The sequence below is a fragment of the Arachis stenosperma genome, chromosome 9 (assembly GCF_014773155.1).
Source record: "Arachis stenosperma cultivar V10309 chromosome 9, arast.V10309.gnm1.PFL2, whole genome shotgun sequence".
In the NCBI taxonomy this organism is placed as follows: domain Eukaryota; kingdom Viridiplantae; phylum Streptophyta; class Magnoliopsida; order Fabales; family Fabaceae; genus Arachis; species Arachis stenosperma.
In genome coordinates, this window is record NC_080385.1 from 5,046,522 (window position 1) to 5,065,611 (window position 19,090).

Sequence of the window (19,090 nt, forward strand, 5' to 3'; positions counted from 1 at the left end):
AAACGGTTCAACCAAGCTGTCATCTTCTTCTCCAACACAAAAGCCGGCTCGGATAGAGAGAAGAGAGAGGAAAAACCAAAAAGCAAATCAACATGTATGTACCTCTCTCTCATCCCTTCTCATCAAGTTTCATCAATCTGAGCATTTCATCTTGACTTTGTCCCCAAGAATAAATTCTGACCTTTGATGACTCCTTGATCGTTGACAGCCCCTTCCTTTCCATATTTGTTTCTTCCTCCACGTAGCTCCAATAGCTACTTTCTGTCTTGGATGAACAAAAATGAAAATGAGCTTTACCACTGAGATCTTCTTCTCTGATCGAGGCCGGTTGTTTCTATTCTTGGTATGGAGATCTTGAAGCTTCTTCTTCACATATTGCCTTTAGTGGCAAAAATCTTAACCATGCCATGCTTTAGATCTTCCTTTTGCAAAGGCCATCATCAACCTAGTCTTTTGCTTCTTCATAACTTCACTACTTTTCTCTAATAACTTCTTCAATCTTCTTTTCCGAATGGAAGTGATAACCGAAAACAAGAGAGAAGAGAGAGAAAAAAAAGAAAACTTTCAATGGAAGTAATTGAATGATATTAAAACAAATTAATTTTCACTTCCATTCCTCTATGCATAAAGAAACGTGTGGAGTCATTTAATACAATCAAATCACTTTTAATTTTTCCTTTTCAATTACCAAGGCATGAATTTAATTTATTCTATCTATTCTATTATATAAAATCGGATTTCTACACTTAATGATGGAACTGACGTGGCATGTTTCTGAGAGTATTTTTCGATTTATTTCTTTTAACTCATTAAATACAAGTTATTACAATAAACTAACTATATCAACTAATTGATTTGATTAGATATTTAAATATCATATAATTTATTATAATTTATATCAATTTGATTTGGTAATATTTCCTAATTCATTTATTTTAATATTCTATTAGTATTTTTTTTAATTGAATTCTTTTAATTTATTAAACCAAATTTATTGTGTATACTAATTAATTAATTTGATTAATTTATTAGTCATTAAATAATAAATTTATGAATAAAATAGACAACTGAGATATTTTTAACTAATAATTAAATCAAATAATATATATTAAGCTAAATTCAAATCATGTGAATTAAAGACTAAATTAAAATAAGATAATTTCTTACTTATTCAAGTTGAGTGCAATAAATACAAATTAATTTTGTTAGATAATTATAGTTGTCTGGTCTACTATATATAGAGGGCCACACAAAATTATAAGAATCATAATTTTTACTACTCTTGCTATTTCAACTCTTCTTTTCTTCTTTTTTTTTTATGTATAATTTTTTTTTATAAATGTACCCAAAATGAGAAAGTATAGATGATTGTTTTATTGATTGTTTGTTTGATGAATATATCTCAATTTAGGCATTCTACTAATGTGGATAGAAATTGACCTGTAGCAATACAAAATGACCAATGTATTTTTTTATAGTATTAGATATAAGAATATTTATTAAAATGAATATACCCATTTAATAATTTTTTTTAATTGTTATATTATTATGTTAGTCGTGTAAATTCTTTGAAGGCACGAGATAATAAAATAGGTTGACTTTAATATCATTAGAAGCTAAATTTAATGGTTCAAACAAGCATCCACCACTAATTATGTTAAAAAAGTAATTTGTAATAATAATGTGATTTACATATTAATTTTTTTTTTGAGTAAATTCATTTCAAAATGTAGAAATTAGACTCAATTACACTAAAATTTTAAAGGTAATATAAAATTTGACAACAAATTTAACACTCATTAAGAAAATAAATTTATTTATGGCTATTTTCTAATTTTAAATAATAACAAGACTTATGAAAAAATATTAATGTTATCACTCTTATTAATTAAATCATAATATTAGGTAGTTGATAGCTTCATAGGCAAAAATTATTAAATAATGATGTAAAAAGTAGGAACAAACAAGCAATAAGAATTTAAAAAAAATCTATTATATAATACCAATTTCATAATTAAAATATGTCTCATATCATATTCTCATCTATTCTATTATATAAAAATCAGGTTTCTGCACTTAATGATGGAATTGACGTGACATGCATGCTTATGAGAGTGTTTAGTGATTTGTTTTTTTAACTCATTAAATACAACTTATTATGATAAATCAACTATATCAACTAATCGATTTAATGAGATATTTAAATATCACATAATTTATTATAATTTATATCAAATTGATTTGGTAGTATTTTTTAATTTATTTCTTTTAATATTTTGTTAGTATTTTTTAATTTATTTTTTAATTTATTAAATAAAATTAATTATACTAATTATCTATATTAATTAATTAATTATACTAATTAATTAATCATTGAAAACAAATCTATGCATAAAATACATTCTCAATATATTTTTTATTAATAATTAAATTAAATAAAATCATATATATTAAACTAAATTTAAATCATGTGAATTAAGGAATAAAATAAAATAAGATAATTTTTTATTTATTTCAAATTAAATGTAATAAATAAAATTAATTTTGTTAGATAATCACAGTCTTCTGATCTTCTATATATAGATAGCCACACAAAAATTATAAAAATGATCACTTTTATCACTTTTGCTATTTCAACTTTTTTTTATGTATAAATATACTCAAAATAAGAAGGTATGGATGAGTGTTTCATTAATTGTTTGTTTGATAAATATTATAGTATAAAAATGTCTCAATTTAGGCATTCTACTGCTGTCAATAGAAGTTGAACCTGTAGTAATTCAGGATGACCATGATATTTTTTATAGTATTATATAAAAAATATTTTTAAAATGAATATACCCATTGTAATTAATTTTTTTTGTCAATCTGTTATCTTTTACCTAACAAACAATATCCAAGTTGAATATATTATTTTCATCAGAAGTCATACATAATTGATTGATAATTCTATATATACAAATACTCATGTGGTAACTAAATACTATATTGTTATCTTGCTAAAGTTAATTCTTCTATGATTATGCGAATGTATAGCACTATCAGATGAAAATTGATTGGATTACATTTATGTCTAACGAGGTAGGTGATCTTTTAGGCCTAATCACAATCAGAGTTGAGGAAGGTTTGAAAAATGCTAACAATACAAATACTTTTTATTTTTAATACCCAATAATAAATATATAAATTAAAATTAATATTGTTTCATACAAAATTATAAAATGTATAGCATACTCAAAACATATCCAATCCATATTAACTATCATTATTTATCAGTTAAATTATGACAAATCTGGTTATTAAAAAAGATTAAAATTAACTTAAATATACACAATATTATTTATGCTTTTTATTTTTATTTTATTATCATAAAAGTCATACATATTATAAGAGAACCTCATCTTTTTACTAACAGTTCTTTCATTCAATGGTTTCTATAAAAAAAAAAGCATAATAATATTGTGTTTGGCAAGAATATATGGAATTTTGAAAGATTGAAGCATAAGTTTAGTTCTTAACATATTCGTAGATGAAGTGTAAAGTAGATAAAAAGATAGCTAATAAAAAAGAATAAATTACCATTTGTATCCAACTATCCATGAAAGATACAAACGCGGACAAATGTATCCATATAAGAATAAAACGACAATTGTACCCACGAAAGATAGCTTCCGTGTGCCAAAAATACTCTAACGAACCAATTGTGTAACCAACATCTGGATATTCTTGGCACACGAAAGCCATATTCTGTAGTTACAATTGTTGTTTTATTCTTATATGGGTACATTTGTCAGCATCTGTATCTTTTATGGGTACAAATGATAATTTATTTAATAAAAAAATAAATAGTTAAAGCTTTCTCAATACTAACCGTCGTAGTGTATGACAGGTGTTCTATAATTGTTTTGAATTTGATTGTTTCTTTATTATTATATGTTGTTCTATTTAATTTATGCTAAAAAGACTTATAATAATCATCTTATCGTAGTAGTGTAAAAGTTGTAAATACTATATTTACTTTGTATGCTCTTAAATCTCATGTCCTTGATGAATATTTGTGACTCAGTAATTATTAAAAGAAATAATTGGTTTAATATCTATTTTATATTCTATTTAAATTATAATAATGAGTAAATATTTTTTTCAAAATAAATAATGCGATTTTTCATAAAAACAACGTTTAAAAAATTGTAAAATTAGATTATACCACAGATGATGATAAATATCTTGATATTAGATCTGCTATAAAACCAATTTTTAAGAATATTATGTTGTATTATATAATTTAGTTATATTTTTTTATCTTCAATCTATATTATTTAGATTGGCATATTTTTAAAAAGGGTTATTTAATTTTTTTTTAAATTATAAATCAAATCAGTTACAATTTATGTTATGGTTAAACTCAAATTTTTATTTATCTGGTCATATTATTATTATTATTATATATATATATATATATATATATATATATATATATATTAAATTCTTTGATTAAACACTTATTTGATTACGAAATGATGTTATATATTACTTTTATATTGGCAATTAAATTTCAATTACTACACAAATATTATATTTTAAGTAATTGTATATTTTATTGTTATTTTGAAAATTATTATATAATTTTAAGATTATTTAATTATGTTTATTTTTTTAAAAGCATTATCATTATTGGAGAGAAACTAATATTTGTGATAGTCTAAAATTAAAAAATAAAAGTACAAAATATTAATATACTGAGTTTTTAAAGTATAAATCTTAAAGTAAATATATGTGATTATAATTAATGATCATAATTAAAAGTTTTTATTTTATTTCAATTTGTTCAGGACATATTTATCTTAAATTTTATTTTTTTATTAATTCGTATTTTTTATACATTTAATTATCATTAATTTATATAAATTAAAATATATAACTTAAAAAAATAGATATGTGTCTAAAAAATAAAAAATATATTTTATTTTTGTTAGTAAAAAATTTATGTTGCTTTAGCTTTTTTTTTTTGGCATCATATCTAACATTTTTACTATAATTAAAAGTTAGAGATAAATTATTAAATATAAATTAGTAAAAAAATATAATACTTAATGAATTATCATAATCACATTTAAAAGTATTTAAGTTATTTTTATATAATAAAAACATATACTTTAAAAAATATTTGTATATAATTTACTAACAAATATATAAGATATTTATCATAAATTTATTTTTAATAAAAATATCATTATATTAAAGTAATGCATTTTAAAGATGTATAAATTAAATTTTTATTAAAAAAATTTTAAGATAGCAAATGCAATTTTATTTTATTTTATCCCTAACATTTAGTTTTAATTTTACCTTTAGAGTTTCAATATGTTTCAATTAAATCATTAGGTGAACAACATTAATTATAACTAATTAATTATATTATTTGATTTGACCAAAATTAAATAAACATTAAATTATTTAATAAATAATAAACAAATAAATAAAATAAATAAATTTAATTTGAATTATTTTCTTATTAATTTTTATATCTAGAAATCATAATGTACTTTATGTATTTTGATTAATAATTCTTAAAGGAGTTACTATTTTATTTACTAATATTTTAATTTTTTTTATAATATTTTCATAAAACTTTATTAATAGGTTCTTCTTCACAATATTTTTTTGAATTTTTTAACAAAAATATATCTTAATTTTTGTCTTTCATCTTTTATATTCATTGATTATACTAATTTTTTTTACAGTGTATGTTGAGTTAAGAAATTAACTAAACTAATTAGTGATGACAAACATTATTTTTGGGTAAAATAAATAATTAAGTGTTGATTATTTATATCTACATATTAACTAATTATTTATTGTTGCAGGCCAAATGTTAATAGCCCAAAAGGAATAAAATTAAGAATATTGGGCTGAAAGCAAAATTAAGAGCCCAAGCAAAAGCAAAGAAAGAAGCCAAAGAAATCAAATCGGGCCAAGCATACCAATACCCGATCCAAGCCCGATCTGGTTTCAGAAAAGCAAATCCCTCTCTTTTGATTAACCAAAAGCAACGTTCATCCCTCTCTGACCAAGTCAAATCAGCTTCAGAAAAGTAAGAAAGAGAAAGAGAGAGAGAACTTCTTCACCAAGATAGTCACCAAAGAAGCAAGAAAGAGAAACTAAGCTTGAAAAGTAGAAGTCATCTCAACAAATCCAAACCAAATCAAGCTTAGGTTATAGGAAAATTTTTTCCTCATACATGCAACTCGGTCTCATCTCTTCTTCCCAACTCTCTGCTCTATCCGAAATGGGATACATGGGAAAGAGGATCTCTGTTCTTCCCTGGTGTGTATCTATGGTCTTAAACAAGACTTGGGGACCAAGTTGGTTTTCAAGGGTTCAGATCAAGTTGACCATTGGAAGATTTCTATGGTTGCTGTTTTATGGCTTTCAGCCAAGATGAGGAAGTCAGAAGGAGAGTTTCTATTCTGAGGATTATTGAGAAAAAGTGAATCTGTGGTTGGTGAAGCTCAAGGCTCAAGGTGTTGTTGACCTTGGGAGAATATCCCAACAACATGCAAAGAGAATAAAAGAAGACTTCTTGCTCATTCAGAACTAAGGAGAGAAAATTAGAGTGTGAGAACAGTGTTCTGAAGTTCCTCTACTTGAATAATGCTTACTTTCAAAGAAGCATTTGGCCAATACTGAAGAACTGTATCTGAGGTTTGCGAATCTGGTTATGCACATAGCAAAGAGGCTGCTGATGAAGTCAATCTCCTTCATGTTTTACTGATTGTAATGTACTTTTCTATGTTTATCTTTCTGTAATTTCTGTGAGAGAAGACATTGTGAGAAAACTCAAGTAAAAGCCATGAGTGGAAAAAGGCTGAGTGAAACACTTGAGGAAAAAGCCTATAGTTATTTTCTGATTTCTTTAGGTTGATTAAGTGTCTTGTATCTTGTACCTGTTTGGTATCCTTTTCTTAGTTGGGTTAGCACTAAGAATGAATAGTTAGGTGTTAGCATAGTCAATGTCAAGTTAGGTTAGAACTTGAGAGTGAAATTGGTGTATGTAATACTGTTAACTATAGTGAAATTCTTCCATTGTTGTGGAGGAGACTGGATGTAGGTTGCATAGCACAAGGCAACCGAACCAGGATACATGCTGGTGTTAGCTTTTCTCTTCTCTGCTGAGTTTTGTTTTCTGATATTCATAAGACAAAAATAAATTATCTCATAAATTTCTGCTGTTGTGTTCAAACAGAACCTGAATTGAAAGTTTGTTTAAAAGGGTAATAACTACAACAAAAAGGAAGGCATAGATTCAACCCCCCTTCTCTAAGCCTACCACAACCTTCAATGTATTTTTATCAACTACATGTATTATTTTTCTGCTTTTTTTTTTTACTTTTTTAATTATTTTATTACCTTATTTTTAATTATTTATTTTAATTTCACTCCTCATATGTTTATTATATATATTTTACTTCATCTTAACTTCAATTTCATAGTTAACTTTCAATTGTATAAAATGGCTTTCAAAACATGCTTAAATATATTATCTATTATATACAATCATTAGGATAAATAAATAAATATAAATTGAATATATAATTTAATTTTAATTTAAACTAAAAACTAAATGAATTGTCAGAAAAATAGCAACCAATTTTGTTTTTAATTTTTCTATAATTTATTTAAAGGTAAACATCTCTCTATAACCACTAACATCGCCGATAATAAAATTATAAGTCTCTAAAAAATAAAATATATATATATATAATTTTAAAATTATTAATCATAGATTATGAACAAATTTTTTTTTCACATGTAATCTTTTTATTTTTTTTCTAAAATTTTTCAAACTTATCAACATTTAAGTTGTCTATACATCACTTCTCAAAATATTATGATTTCACAAGTTATAATATGTGGAGTAAATCACCTTTATAAACTATTTGCAAATCAATTTTACGTATATATGCCAAAGTAAAAAATTACGCGCATGTCTCAATTTACATATATATGTAAATCAAATCTACGGAGTTCGAATGATGTGTTTTCGTAGTAAATCGAATCTATAAAATTCGAATTACTTGGATGCTATCTATATTACTAAATCGAATGAACGAGATTTGATTTACAATAAACTAGATTGCTATTAAGTGAATATAAATCGAACATTATTGCTTTGATTTAGCATGGACCATATAAATCAAAATTTATAAATTCGATTTAGTAAGGGATGACATAATTCGAATTCAATTTACTTTCAAATCATAATGTCAAGTAACTCGAATCCTATAGATTCGATTTATTACTTATTACCCTAATTCGAATTCATTAAATTCGATTTATATAGAAATGTAAATGGAGATAACTAGGTAACATTTTTGGGTTTGGGGGATTTAGGTAATTTTGGGTGGCTTTGGTTTATTAACATAAATTAACCTAATATGTGATATTAATATGTTATATATATATATATATATATATATATATATATATATATATGCATTGTTTGATTAAAAGAATTTGTAGAGAAATAAAATGCTGGAGAAGAAAATAGATGAAAAAAATTAATTTTTTATTATTTAGATCAACAAAAAAATTGAATAAAAAATATAAAAATGTATATGGAGCTCATGTAAATTTTTTCTCTTCAAAGTTGCGAAAAAAATTTATGTTGAAGTGCAAACATGGGTTAAAATACAGAGATACCATTTGAATTATAATTTATATATAATATATAAAAATATTAATATAATTTTACTCTATTATAATTTTTTCTCTTCTTACTTTTTCTTCCATCCAAGTAAAAGAAAATTTTTCTTCTATTTTCCTTCCATTCATTTTTTCTTCATATAAATTTTCTTTCTTTTTATTTTTTTTCCTCTTATTTTTTTATCTTATATTCAAACAATAGCTTAGTATTTATCTATTTATCTTCTATTAATATTGTTATAACAAGGATACATGTGACTATCTAAAAATAATATAACCGAAACTTTGATTATCTGAGAATTTATTGAGTGGCTAGAATAGCTCCACGTCACAAACCAATAAATGCTAGCAATAGGGATGATCACAAAAGCAGTAAAAAAATGTATTTGTAGGGATTACTCACATTTTGGGGCTAGATGGGGACTCGTGAAATCCTCACGACCTGCCACCCAAAAATGGATGGGGACTTGGGGTGACAAACGGACCAAAATCTGTTGGGCTGACCCGCATAACCCGACAAAAAAGGAGGATTGGACTAGAAATTTGAAACTGCCAAACTTAAAAAGTTTCCCTACTCCGCACCGCCTAATCCATGAGCTTTGGCGGGCTTCGGTGGAACGGTGTAGGTTTCTCCGCTAGGCCAAGCTTTTATTTTGTCAAGACCATTTTTTTACAAATTTCTATGATGTTATTAATTTACAAGAGGATGAAAATGATAATTGAAGATATTCTAAGTTATATTTTGGATTATGTTTTTATGTTTGATTGATTATAAACTTGATGTTTAATTATATATTTTGGACAATATTTATTTTTTTTGGACAATAGTAATTTTATTATTTTATTTCAAAAAATTTGGTTTATAATTATGTTTATTACATATTTATAATTATAATTTTTTATATTTTTAAAAATTAAAAATTTATTAAAATTATTGTGAAATTATATATATTGTTTAATATTTAATAATTTATAAAAAAAAGGGAGAGCCCACCAACCCGCCAGCCTACCATTAGGCGGGGCGGGGGAGAAATTTAAGACCGTCTTACTAGGCGGGGCGGGACAGGCTAGCTCACCAGATCGCGGATTTTTGGCGAGACAGGACGGGTTTTCCTATTTGTTACCCATAATAGCGACACAGACATAAGTACCCGCTCCATGGAATAAAATTATTAATTTATCCCTATTTGCTACTAGGCCCAAATATATCTTAGATTAATATTTTGAGTCATTGTTATATAGCAAATACTATACTGCAATATTATAACACTTAGTATATGTAAAAGTTGAATATATTTACAAGACATTTTTTTAATTCAAATTAAAAAAAATAATTATCTCTTTTTTAGTTTTAAATATTATTTTTTCAATGTAGCAAAAAAGTAAAAATAACAATAAAAACTCACATAATTAAAATAGATAATTTTAATATATACATGACACTATATATATCAAAAATTATTATATATGATATATAATTTTTTTTCTGTAATGACTATTTATATAATTTATTGAACAATTTTTTATTTTAATATTTAATAAATTAACATACAAAATATCATTTAACATACAAAATAAATAACTTAAGTCATCATCTAGGACAATAAATATGATAGTGCAAATATTTATTTATTTATTTATTTATTAGTAGTGAAAAATATATAAATAGTATAAACTGATTTTTTTAGTATAAAAGCAATAATAAAAATTATTAATTAAGTTAATTATCTAATTAAAAAATTATAAAAAATTATTTAAATAATAATAACAAATAAGTAGATTACTATTTTTACATATTACAAAGTTTATAAAAAAATTTTGGATAATAAATCAATCCTCAATAGATTATATATTAATTCTATCAAAAAATAAATAATTAATACATTGGATATTATTATTTACGTACTAATATAATATATATATTATCGATTATTAAATTTATAATTAATTTTTAATCTAGTTTTTGGTAATTAAAAATTAAATGATTGAAATTATTAAATGCTAAATATTTTATATTTAACCAATTTATTTTTTATTGAAATTAAAAAAAAATGAGTCATTAATCAATTCTAAATTTAAATTTAAATTTGAGTAAGAAAATAAAAAATATTTTAAATTTTATCTTACTAACCAGAATTAATTTCAAGACAAGAAATTATTTTGCACATCATATATATATTGTGAGATAGTATGGTCATTTACTATTTTTTAATGGTAAATATTGTCAAATAAAGTGGTGTAAAAAATTAGAAAAAAATGTATTTGTAAATTTAGGAAATATTAATTTATTTTTTAATAGAATAAATTATATATTGAATACCAAAAGTTATTATTGGTTTCTCTTCACACTAACTAATACTCAATGATGGTGTTTCGCTACACCATGTTATCAAGAAATATTAATCAATCTAATAACTTTTGTAATGACATAAGTTTATGAATTTGAAAATTTAAAAATCATTTCATAAAATATAAAATTTTAACAAGTAACAATGTTAATTATATTGTTTTGACTTTAAGAATGAATACGATACCAACAAATAAAATTGTCCTAAGTAAATTTTAACAAAGACAAAAGTATATAAATATTGCTATTAATGAAAAATTAATCTATTTTAAAGAGAAATACAATTTTTTTCTATGGATTTCCTAACTCGACAAGTCGAGAATTAATCCATCACATATTGATGTTCTATTTATTAAGGATGAGATTCAAACTCCAAAAACTTACTTAAGTAAATAAATGAGATAACTATTCAACCAATCTAAATTGATTAAAATAAATATTAATTATTTTTAATATTTTTAAATTATAAAATATTTATAATAATTAATATATATATATTTTTCATTTAAATTTTAATAAATTTTTTTTATATAATTTTATATATTACCCCGTGTAGGGCACAAAAACATACACTAATTTAATCAAAATTTGAATTTCATAACCCATTAAAGTAAGCAACCGAGGAAAGCATGCTCCACTACTTTTTTCCTTCTTTCAATTTCGGATCAAAGTTTGTTGGTCTCTCATCAAAAATCAAGTTAGGCTATTCACATGGTACTTAGCCCAAATAACTTTAATATCCATTTAAATGATTCAGCCATATAGTTTGAAATTATTTTTTGCACAAGGGCTGAATAATTTTTTATCACATTGGAGTTATGTGACTTTTGGCACAATAACAAAATCTGCACACTAAATAAAATCATTAAACAAACAATTAAAAGCATAAATTAAATTAATAATTTTTCTAATTAATAATGTTTATCATATTTCAAGTTTTTGAAACGCATCAATAATAATAATAATTTCTTCGTCAAATTTTAGTTCTTAACTAATTAATAACTATCTAGGCATGATGAAAATTTAAATTTAGGATTGAAATATCTGCACAATGCCTGTAAGCAACCTATAATCCAAATGCACAAATATTTTATTAAACTAAAGCTTCGATTTTGGATTGTCCGAATGCTTTGCGGTTGATGGCCACACGCATGTTTCCACAATTGTAGCTGAAACTCCAGATTACTTAAATCCTTAGTATCTTTAATTTCAGTGATACGATTAATATTATTCATAGAGAAGTGATGTGTATAGTTTTAGAGCAGTTCTTCTTGTAAAGATAATCACGGGTTCACCAGTGATAATACTAAGGAAAAACATGATTCATCGTATAAAGTCAGCGGGTTAACTCGATGGTGGCTGAAGGGAATATAACAAAAGCTGTTGACTCAAGGTTACAAAGATTTTGACAGCAACTCTGCGTGGATATGTTATCATATAGCATAATTTTGTAAACATACATTAATAAATACCTTAATCTCCTATATACAATATTTTGTAAAGGTGCATTTAGTTTACAAATTGATTAAGTTGTGCATAAATTATACAAGTATGTATACTAGAGTTTTTTTTTACATTTATTTTTATCAAGTTGTATAATAAATTGATAAATATTAAATTATATAACAACTCTTTTTTTTACTAAGTCAAAGATTATAACTAAACTAACTTATTTTCAAGTTGTAAATTTTGACTAGAAATTTGACTATACAAGTTGGACAACTTACAAGTAGTTTTATACGTCTTCTAACTTGATAAGAACTATATACATCATACTTGATTCTAGATCAAATTTAAATTTTATAATATTTTTTAATTTTTTTAAAATTTTATCATGCTCTACTTATATCACTTGTAATCTCTAGTCAGTTTTGTTAGCTTCAAATTTAAAGAAAAATTTTGCTTCTTCTTTTCACATAATAGCGGTTGAAATAGCAATAGCCATTTAATTGGTACTTACATGACTCCCTTAGCTGGGTAGGTTCCTAGTTCATTCCTAACTAATACTAATATTAGAAATAAAATAAAATAATTTGGGAATTATGTTGCATTTTAAGTTCAACTTGTTGTAATAAGGTTTTCTTATTCTATCTAGCTAGCAAGCAACATACTTATATGTGTTAAAAGTATAGATCAATGATTTTTTTATTTTTTCTTTTTTAATTTATCCATGTTACTCGCCTTTCTCTCCTCTCAAATACTACCACCAACATCATCTTCTCTCAAATACCACCACCACCAACAACCCATCGTCATCAACATAACAATTAAGCACAGCCAAAAAATATAGCCTTCATCCTCGTAAATTTTTAAACAAACATCTGTTCTAACTTACTAATTAATATTACAATGTCGCTAACTTATTAGTTAGTAAGGAGATCTAAATTTGTTAGTTGTTACCCATATAGACATTTAAAAACTTTAATATAGTAGATGAGTTTATTTTCTTATTTAAAAATAAATGTAGAATGTCAACTTCATGAAACATTATGTATTATTTTTAAGTTTCTGCTCTTGATTTTGTTAGCAGTAGGCTGTAGCCGAATTGAGAGTTGACAATCACATTTAGACGCATGTCATTTGGACTTTTTTGTCTTAAAAATAAAGACGAAATATGTCATACAATAATAAGGTAGGTTGACTTTTTGAGGTAAATTGCATTATAAATTTATAATAACTAATAAGGATGATTTTAAATAGTTGTAATATCAATTAAGTTGTCTTATTTTTGTATAAAAATATAAATTTATTACTATGCAACTTAATTAAATGGTGAGAAACAATATTATGAAGCCGTTAAGCCATTGTTTAATGATTAATCTTTTGCATATCTCTAATTTGAGTTTGAATTTTTTATGTTTTTATACCCCTTTGCTAAAAATGGAATATACATATTGCAAGTTGCAACCGACCATGTGTTAGAAGTGTAAAGTTTTTATGAAAATTATAATTCATCAAAATTATTTCTTTTTTTAAAAAGACATTCATGCTTGTCAGGGATATAAAATGAGCTTTAACCAAATTAAAATTTCAACGACTAAAAAAGCCCCAAAAAATTAATAATTGAAGTTTCAATTTCAAAGGGCATTGCAATAGGACAAAAGATAGGGAATGATACTCTCATTTTCATTTGTTGATTTTCCACCCCGTTTACTTTGACTCAAGTATATAATTCTATAACACATATTTCACTGGTTAGTGCCTACATATATTATTAATTAATTATATCTCCTAAAGTCTAAGCACAATTTTAAAAAAAGAAAAAAAAATGCCCTTCAATGTTTTATGCTCTGGCAATTCTATTCAACATTAAAAATTGTCAAATCCAACTGGAAAATTGACTATTTTCCATCTAAATCATTATGTGACACACTTGTATTTGGCACTGAAAGCAAAAAATTGGATACAACAAACAATGATGAGAAAATCATTGCATTCTCTTTTTCTATTGCTCAGGACTCTTACTATTGTTGTCATGGTTCAAGCCCAGGATCAATCAGGTTTGTATTAAGAAAAATCTAAACAGTTGCTTTCAACTATAAAACCATGTACTATAATCTTAAAATTTAGCTAAATTCTTTTTGTTTATTTTCTTTCCTCCTTTTTCTTAGGATTTATTAGCCTTGATTGTGGACTACCAGAAAAATCAAGTTACACTGAGGACACCATAGGCATAAATTACATTTCAGATGCTAACTTCATTGAAACTGGTGTGAGCATGAGTGTATCACCTGAAGATAAGGCCACTCATCAAAAGCAACTAGGTTATTTGAGAAGCTTTCCCAACGGTGCAAGAAACTGTTACAAAATAAATGTTGCAAGTGCCACTAAATATTTAATCAGAGCTAACTTTTTGTATGGAAACTATGATGGTCTAAATGAGTTACCACAATTTGATCTTCATCTTGGAGCTAATTTTTGGGAAACAGTTAAACTCACCAATTCATCATGGAGCTACACCACTGAGATCATTCACACTCCATCATTGGATTATGTTCATATCTGTTTGGTTAACACAGGGAAAGGGACTCCATTCATTTCAGCTATAGAATTAAGGATGTTGGATAATAAGACTTATGATGCTCAATCATCTGGATCATTGGCACGTTTCCTAAGACTAGATTTAGGTTCCATTACCAACTTAACATACAGGTGAGTATTTCCATAAGATTTAGATAAACTCATTTACACTATGTGCAAATTTTGTGTTCCAATTTCCAACTATAGAGTAAACTATCAATTAAGTCTCAGACGCTGAATCGATAAAGACATACAAAAATAAAAAAAATTGTGTCTCTATTCTTATCATTAGTGTTTCAGTTCTTCAAAGAAAGAAAATTAAGCGAAATTTGTCCAAAATAGAGACATTTTTTCCTACTTCTATATCTATTTTATTCTTAGTACAAATATCTATCATAATATTTCTATATTTCAAATGCCATCTTGAATCCTTCTTTATCTCTTTCGAGTATCTCAGACTTATTTCTATATCCAACACTAAGTAAAGTGAAATTGTGGTATACATGCAGGTACAAAGATGATGTTTATGACAGGCTTTGGGATCCTCTTAACCTAAAACAGTGGAAACAACTGAGTAGCACACTTACCAATGATGAACTATCACAGAATCATTATAAACCACCAGCAGTTGTGATGAGCACTGCTGCTGCACCAGCAAATTCTAGTGCTTCTCTTGATCTAATGTGGGAACCAAATAATGTGGATGAGCAATACTATGTGTACATGCACTTTAATGAAGTTCAAAAGCTAGCAGCAAATCAAACAAGGTCATTCAATATCACCATGAATGGCAAGTTCTGGTTTGGACCTCTTGTACCTGCATACCAAAGCACAACTACCATATATAGTCCTTCAGCTGTAACTGGAGCAACAAATTATACTGTTTCGCTTTTTCGGACAGAAAAGTCTTCGCTTCCTCCCATCGTCAATGCTATTGAGATTTATCTGGTAAAAGATTTCTCACAATTAGAGACTCACCAAGATGATGGTACCTTTCTTTACCAACCATAATTTTTTTCCTTTTCATTTTCATAGTTAAATTGCTTTGGACATTCCAATAGTTTCATTGTAACATTTGGTTGAAATTGTTATGAACCATTTCCAATCATCAACTACTAGTTGCTGCTATTTCAAACATCAAGGATTCATATAATGTTGCTAGAAATTGGCAAGGAGATCCATGTGCCCCAATAGCATATATGTGGGAAGGTCTAAATTGTAGTTTTGAAGGCAAAAGTTCTCCAAGAATCACATCTTTGTAAGTTAATGAACTAAAAAACAGATCATGCTTTTATTCATTAATTAACACCAATCATAAATTCTTACTGGTTTTTGAAATGCAACCAGGGATTTATCTTCTAGTGAATTGACAGGGCAGATATCATCCTACATATCCAAGCTCACTATGTTACAATACTTGTGAGTATCTCATCTAATATGGTTTACAAATGGTGGAACCAAATTATTCCATTTATATTTTTCGCTTTCAATTTTTGTTTTTAAAATTATTTGATATCCCGAATTGTAATAATAAATGCATTTGAATTGCATGTTTCAGAGATTTATCAAATAATAGCTTAAGTGGATCGATACCTTATTTTCTGACACAGCTACAGTCACTGAAATTTTTGTAAGTTAATCCCTTGTTTGGCTGATAAGTATAATTTCCTTGGTTATAAAAGAGAAAAGCATGTCATATATGTATCTTCTTTAACAAAGAAAGCCACAAGGTAACTAATGCTCACCATCATTTTAGCTCACAACAAAAACATAGAGACACTTTGGCAGGTACAAAGGTTTTTTTTTCTAAGAAGGGACAAACACAAAAACAAGCAAAATGTCTCTGATACACTCTTTTTCTCAGTATCTTCGTATTTTCTGTCTTTAGTCATAAATGTTTCTAGCTTTATAGTTAATTTGTTAGCAACTGAAATATATTTCCCCCCTTAAAATTAGCTGCTGTGAACATTCATATGAAGCCCAAATATCCAAATGAGCCACCAATAAAAGCCAAGCAACAACAATATTCATTTAATGAACTTGTTAATATCACCAACAACTTTGAAAGGTTGCTTGGTGAAGGTGGATTTGGTAAAGTTTACTATGGAATTATTGATGACACTGAAGTAGCTGTCAAGATTCTGTCTGCAACATCAGAACATGTATATCAGCAATTTCTAGCAGAGGCAAGTGTTGTCATAATCTGCAAAAATGTTTCTAATCTTGAGCAACATTTTAAGCCATTATGACCAATATGTGGTTTTTGAATTCTAGGTTAAACATATGATGAAAGTACACCACAAAAATCTTACTTCTCTTATTGGATATTGCAATGAAGAGAAAAATAAAGCTCTCATCTATGAATACATGGCAAATGGAGACTTGGATGAACATCTCTTAGGTATATTAACTACTTTGTTTTCTTTCTTTTTCTTTGACATAAACTAACTCATGCAAATAGCATTCAAAATATTAAAATTTGAAAATTATAGGGAAGAAAAGCAACCCAAAGTTCTTAACTTGGGAAGATAGACTTCGAATAGCTGTGGATGCAGCCCAAGGTTAGTTAAGACAAGAAAATTTGTGAATTTCTTCATCAAATTGGAATTCTTCTCATCTAGTCATGTGAAAAATCTTATGCTAGGACTGGAATATCTGCATCACGGTTGTAAGCCGTTAATAATTCACAGAGATGTGAAATGCGCAAATATTTTGTTAACTGAAAACTTCCAAGCCAAATTGGCTGATTTTGGCTTATCCAGAAGCTTTCTTGCTGACGGTGACACACATATCTCCACTGCCATTGTTGCCGGAACTCTTGGTTACTTAGATCCTCAGTAAGTTATTCGATTCAAGTGTCAATTTTCGTTAGTAAACCATTCAACACATTACTAAGACAACCAAGTTTGAGTTTGTGTTCATCCAAAATAATTCTGAGAAGATACTAACCAAATTGCCAATGACCTGTAGGTGTACCATGTTAAACAGGTTCACAGAGAAAAGTGATGTTTACAGTTTCGGAGTAGTTCTTTTGAAGATAATCACAGGTCAACCGGCAATATCAAAAACCGAAGATAAAGTTCACATAAGTCACCGAGTTGATTCCTTACTTTCTAAAGGGGATATAGAAGGTATTGTTGACTCAGAATTACAAGGAGATTTGATAGTAGTTCTGTCTGGAAAGCTTTGAAATAGCATGGCTTCTGTGTCATATAGCCCTGACAAAAGGCCATACATGAGTGATGTATTGGTTGTGTTAAAGGAATGTTTGGCATAGAGTTGGCTCGGAACAATCCAAAATTGACACAGAAAACACTGATTTAATTGAGTTCACCTATAATCTGACTTCTGAATCGGAGTAGTTCTTTTGAAGATAATCACAGGTCAACCGGCAATATCAAAAACCGAAGATAAAGTTCACATAAGTCACCGAGTTGATTCCTTACTTTCTAAAGGGGATATAGAAGGTATTGTTGACTCAGAATTACAAGGAGATTTTGATAGTAGTTCTGTCTGGAAAGCTGTTGAAATAGCAATGGCTTCTGTGTCATATAGCCCTGACAAAAGGCCATACATGAGTGATGTATTGGTTGTGTTAAAGGAATGTTTGGCAATAGAGTTGGCTCGGAAACAATCCAACATTGACACAGAAAACACTGATTTAATTGAGTTCACCTATAATCTGACTTCTGAAACTGGCCCTTTGGTGAGGTAGTGCCTTTGTGAAAGTTGTGTTTTTCCTGTGTTTTATTATGTCACGTTGTACTAAGGATTATTATGGTCATAAATCATTCAACTAAATTGCTTTATTCTTTTTCTTCGAATGTACATTGTATACACTATGCAGCCAAGATTTACATATATAGTTCTCAGATATCAATACGCATGTAACTTGGCAAGCTCTGACTCCCTCAATGATCTACAATTCAAAGGAAAGGTCCCAAAAAGAAAAAAACAGAACACCATCTTCTTCACAACCTCTACAGTCAATATAAAATGTGTTTAGTGATTTACAGA

General features: G+C 26.6%; 1 protein-coding gene across 1 annotated transcript; it reads left to right on the forward strand.

The window, feature by feature from the left end:
• Positions 1-14,436: 14,436 nt before the first annotated feature.
• On the forward strand, positions 14,437-19,064 carry LOC130948907 (LRR receptor-like serine/threonine-protein kinase IOS1). The gene is made up of 13 exons (XM_057877770.1): positions 14,437-14,553; positions 14,665-15,205; positions 15,583-16,061; positions 16,193-16,331; positions 16,421-16,492; positions 16,632-16,703; positions 16,862-16,869; positions 17,030-17,259; positions 17,348-17,474; positions 17,566-17,634; positions 17,718-17,910; positions 18,044-18,120; positions 18,457-19,064. Exons 1-13 carry the CDS (start codon positions 14,469-14,471, stop codon positions 18,786-18,788), a joined length of 2,424 nt encoding a protein of 807 aa, XP_057733753.1. The 5' UTR covers positions 14,437-14,468; the 3' UTR covers positions 18,789-19,064.
• Positions 19,065-19,090: the final 26 nt, after the last annotated feature.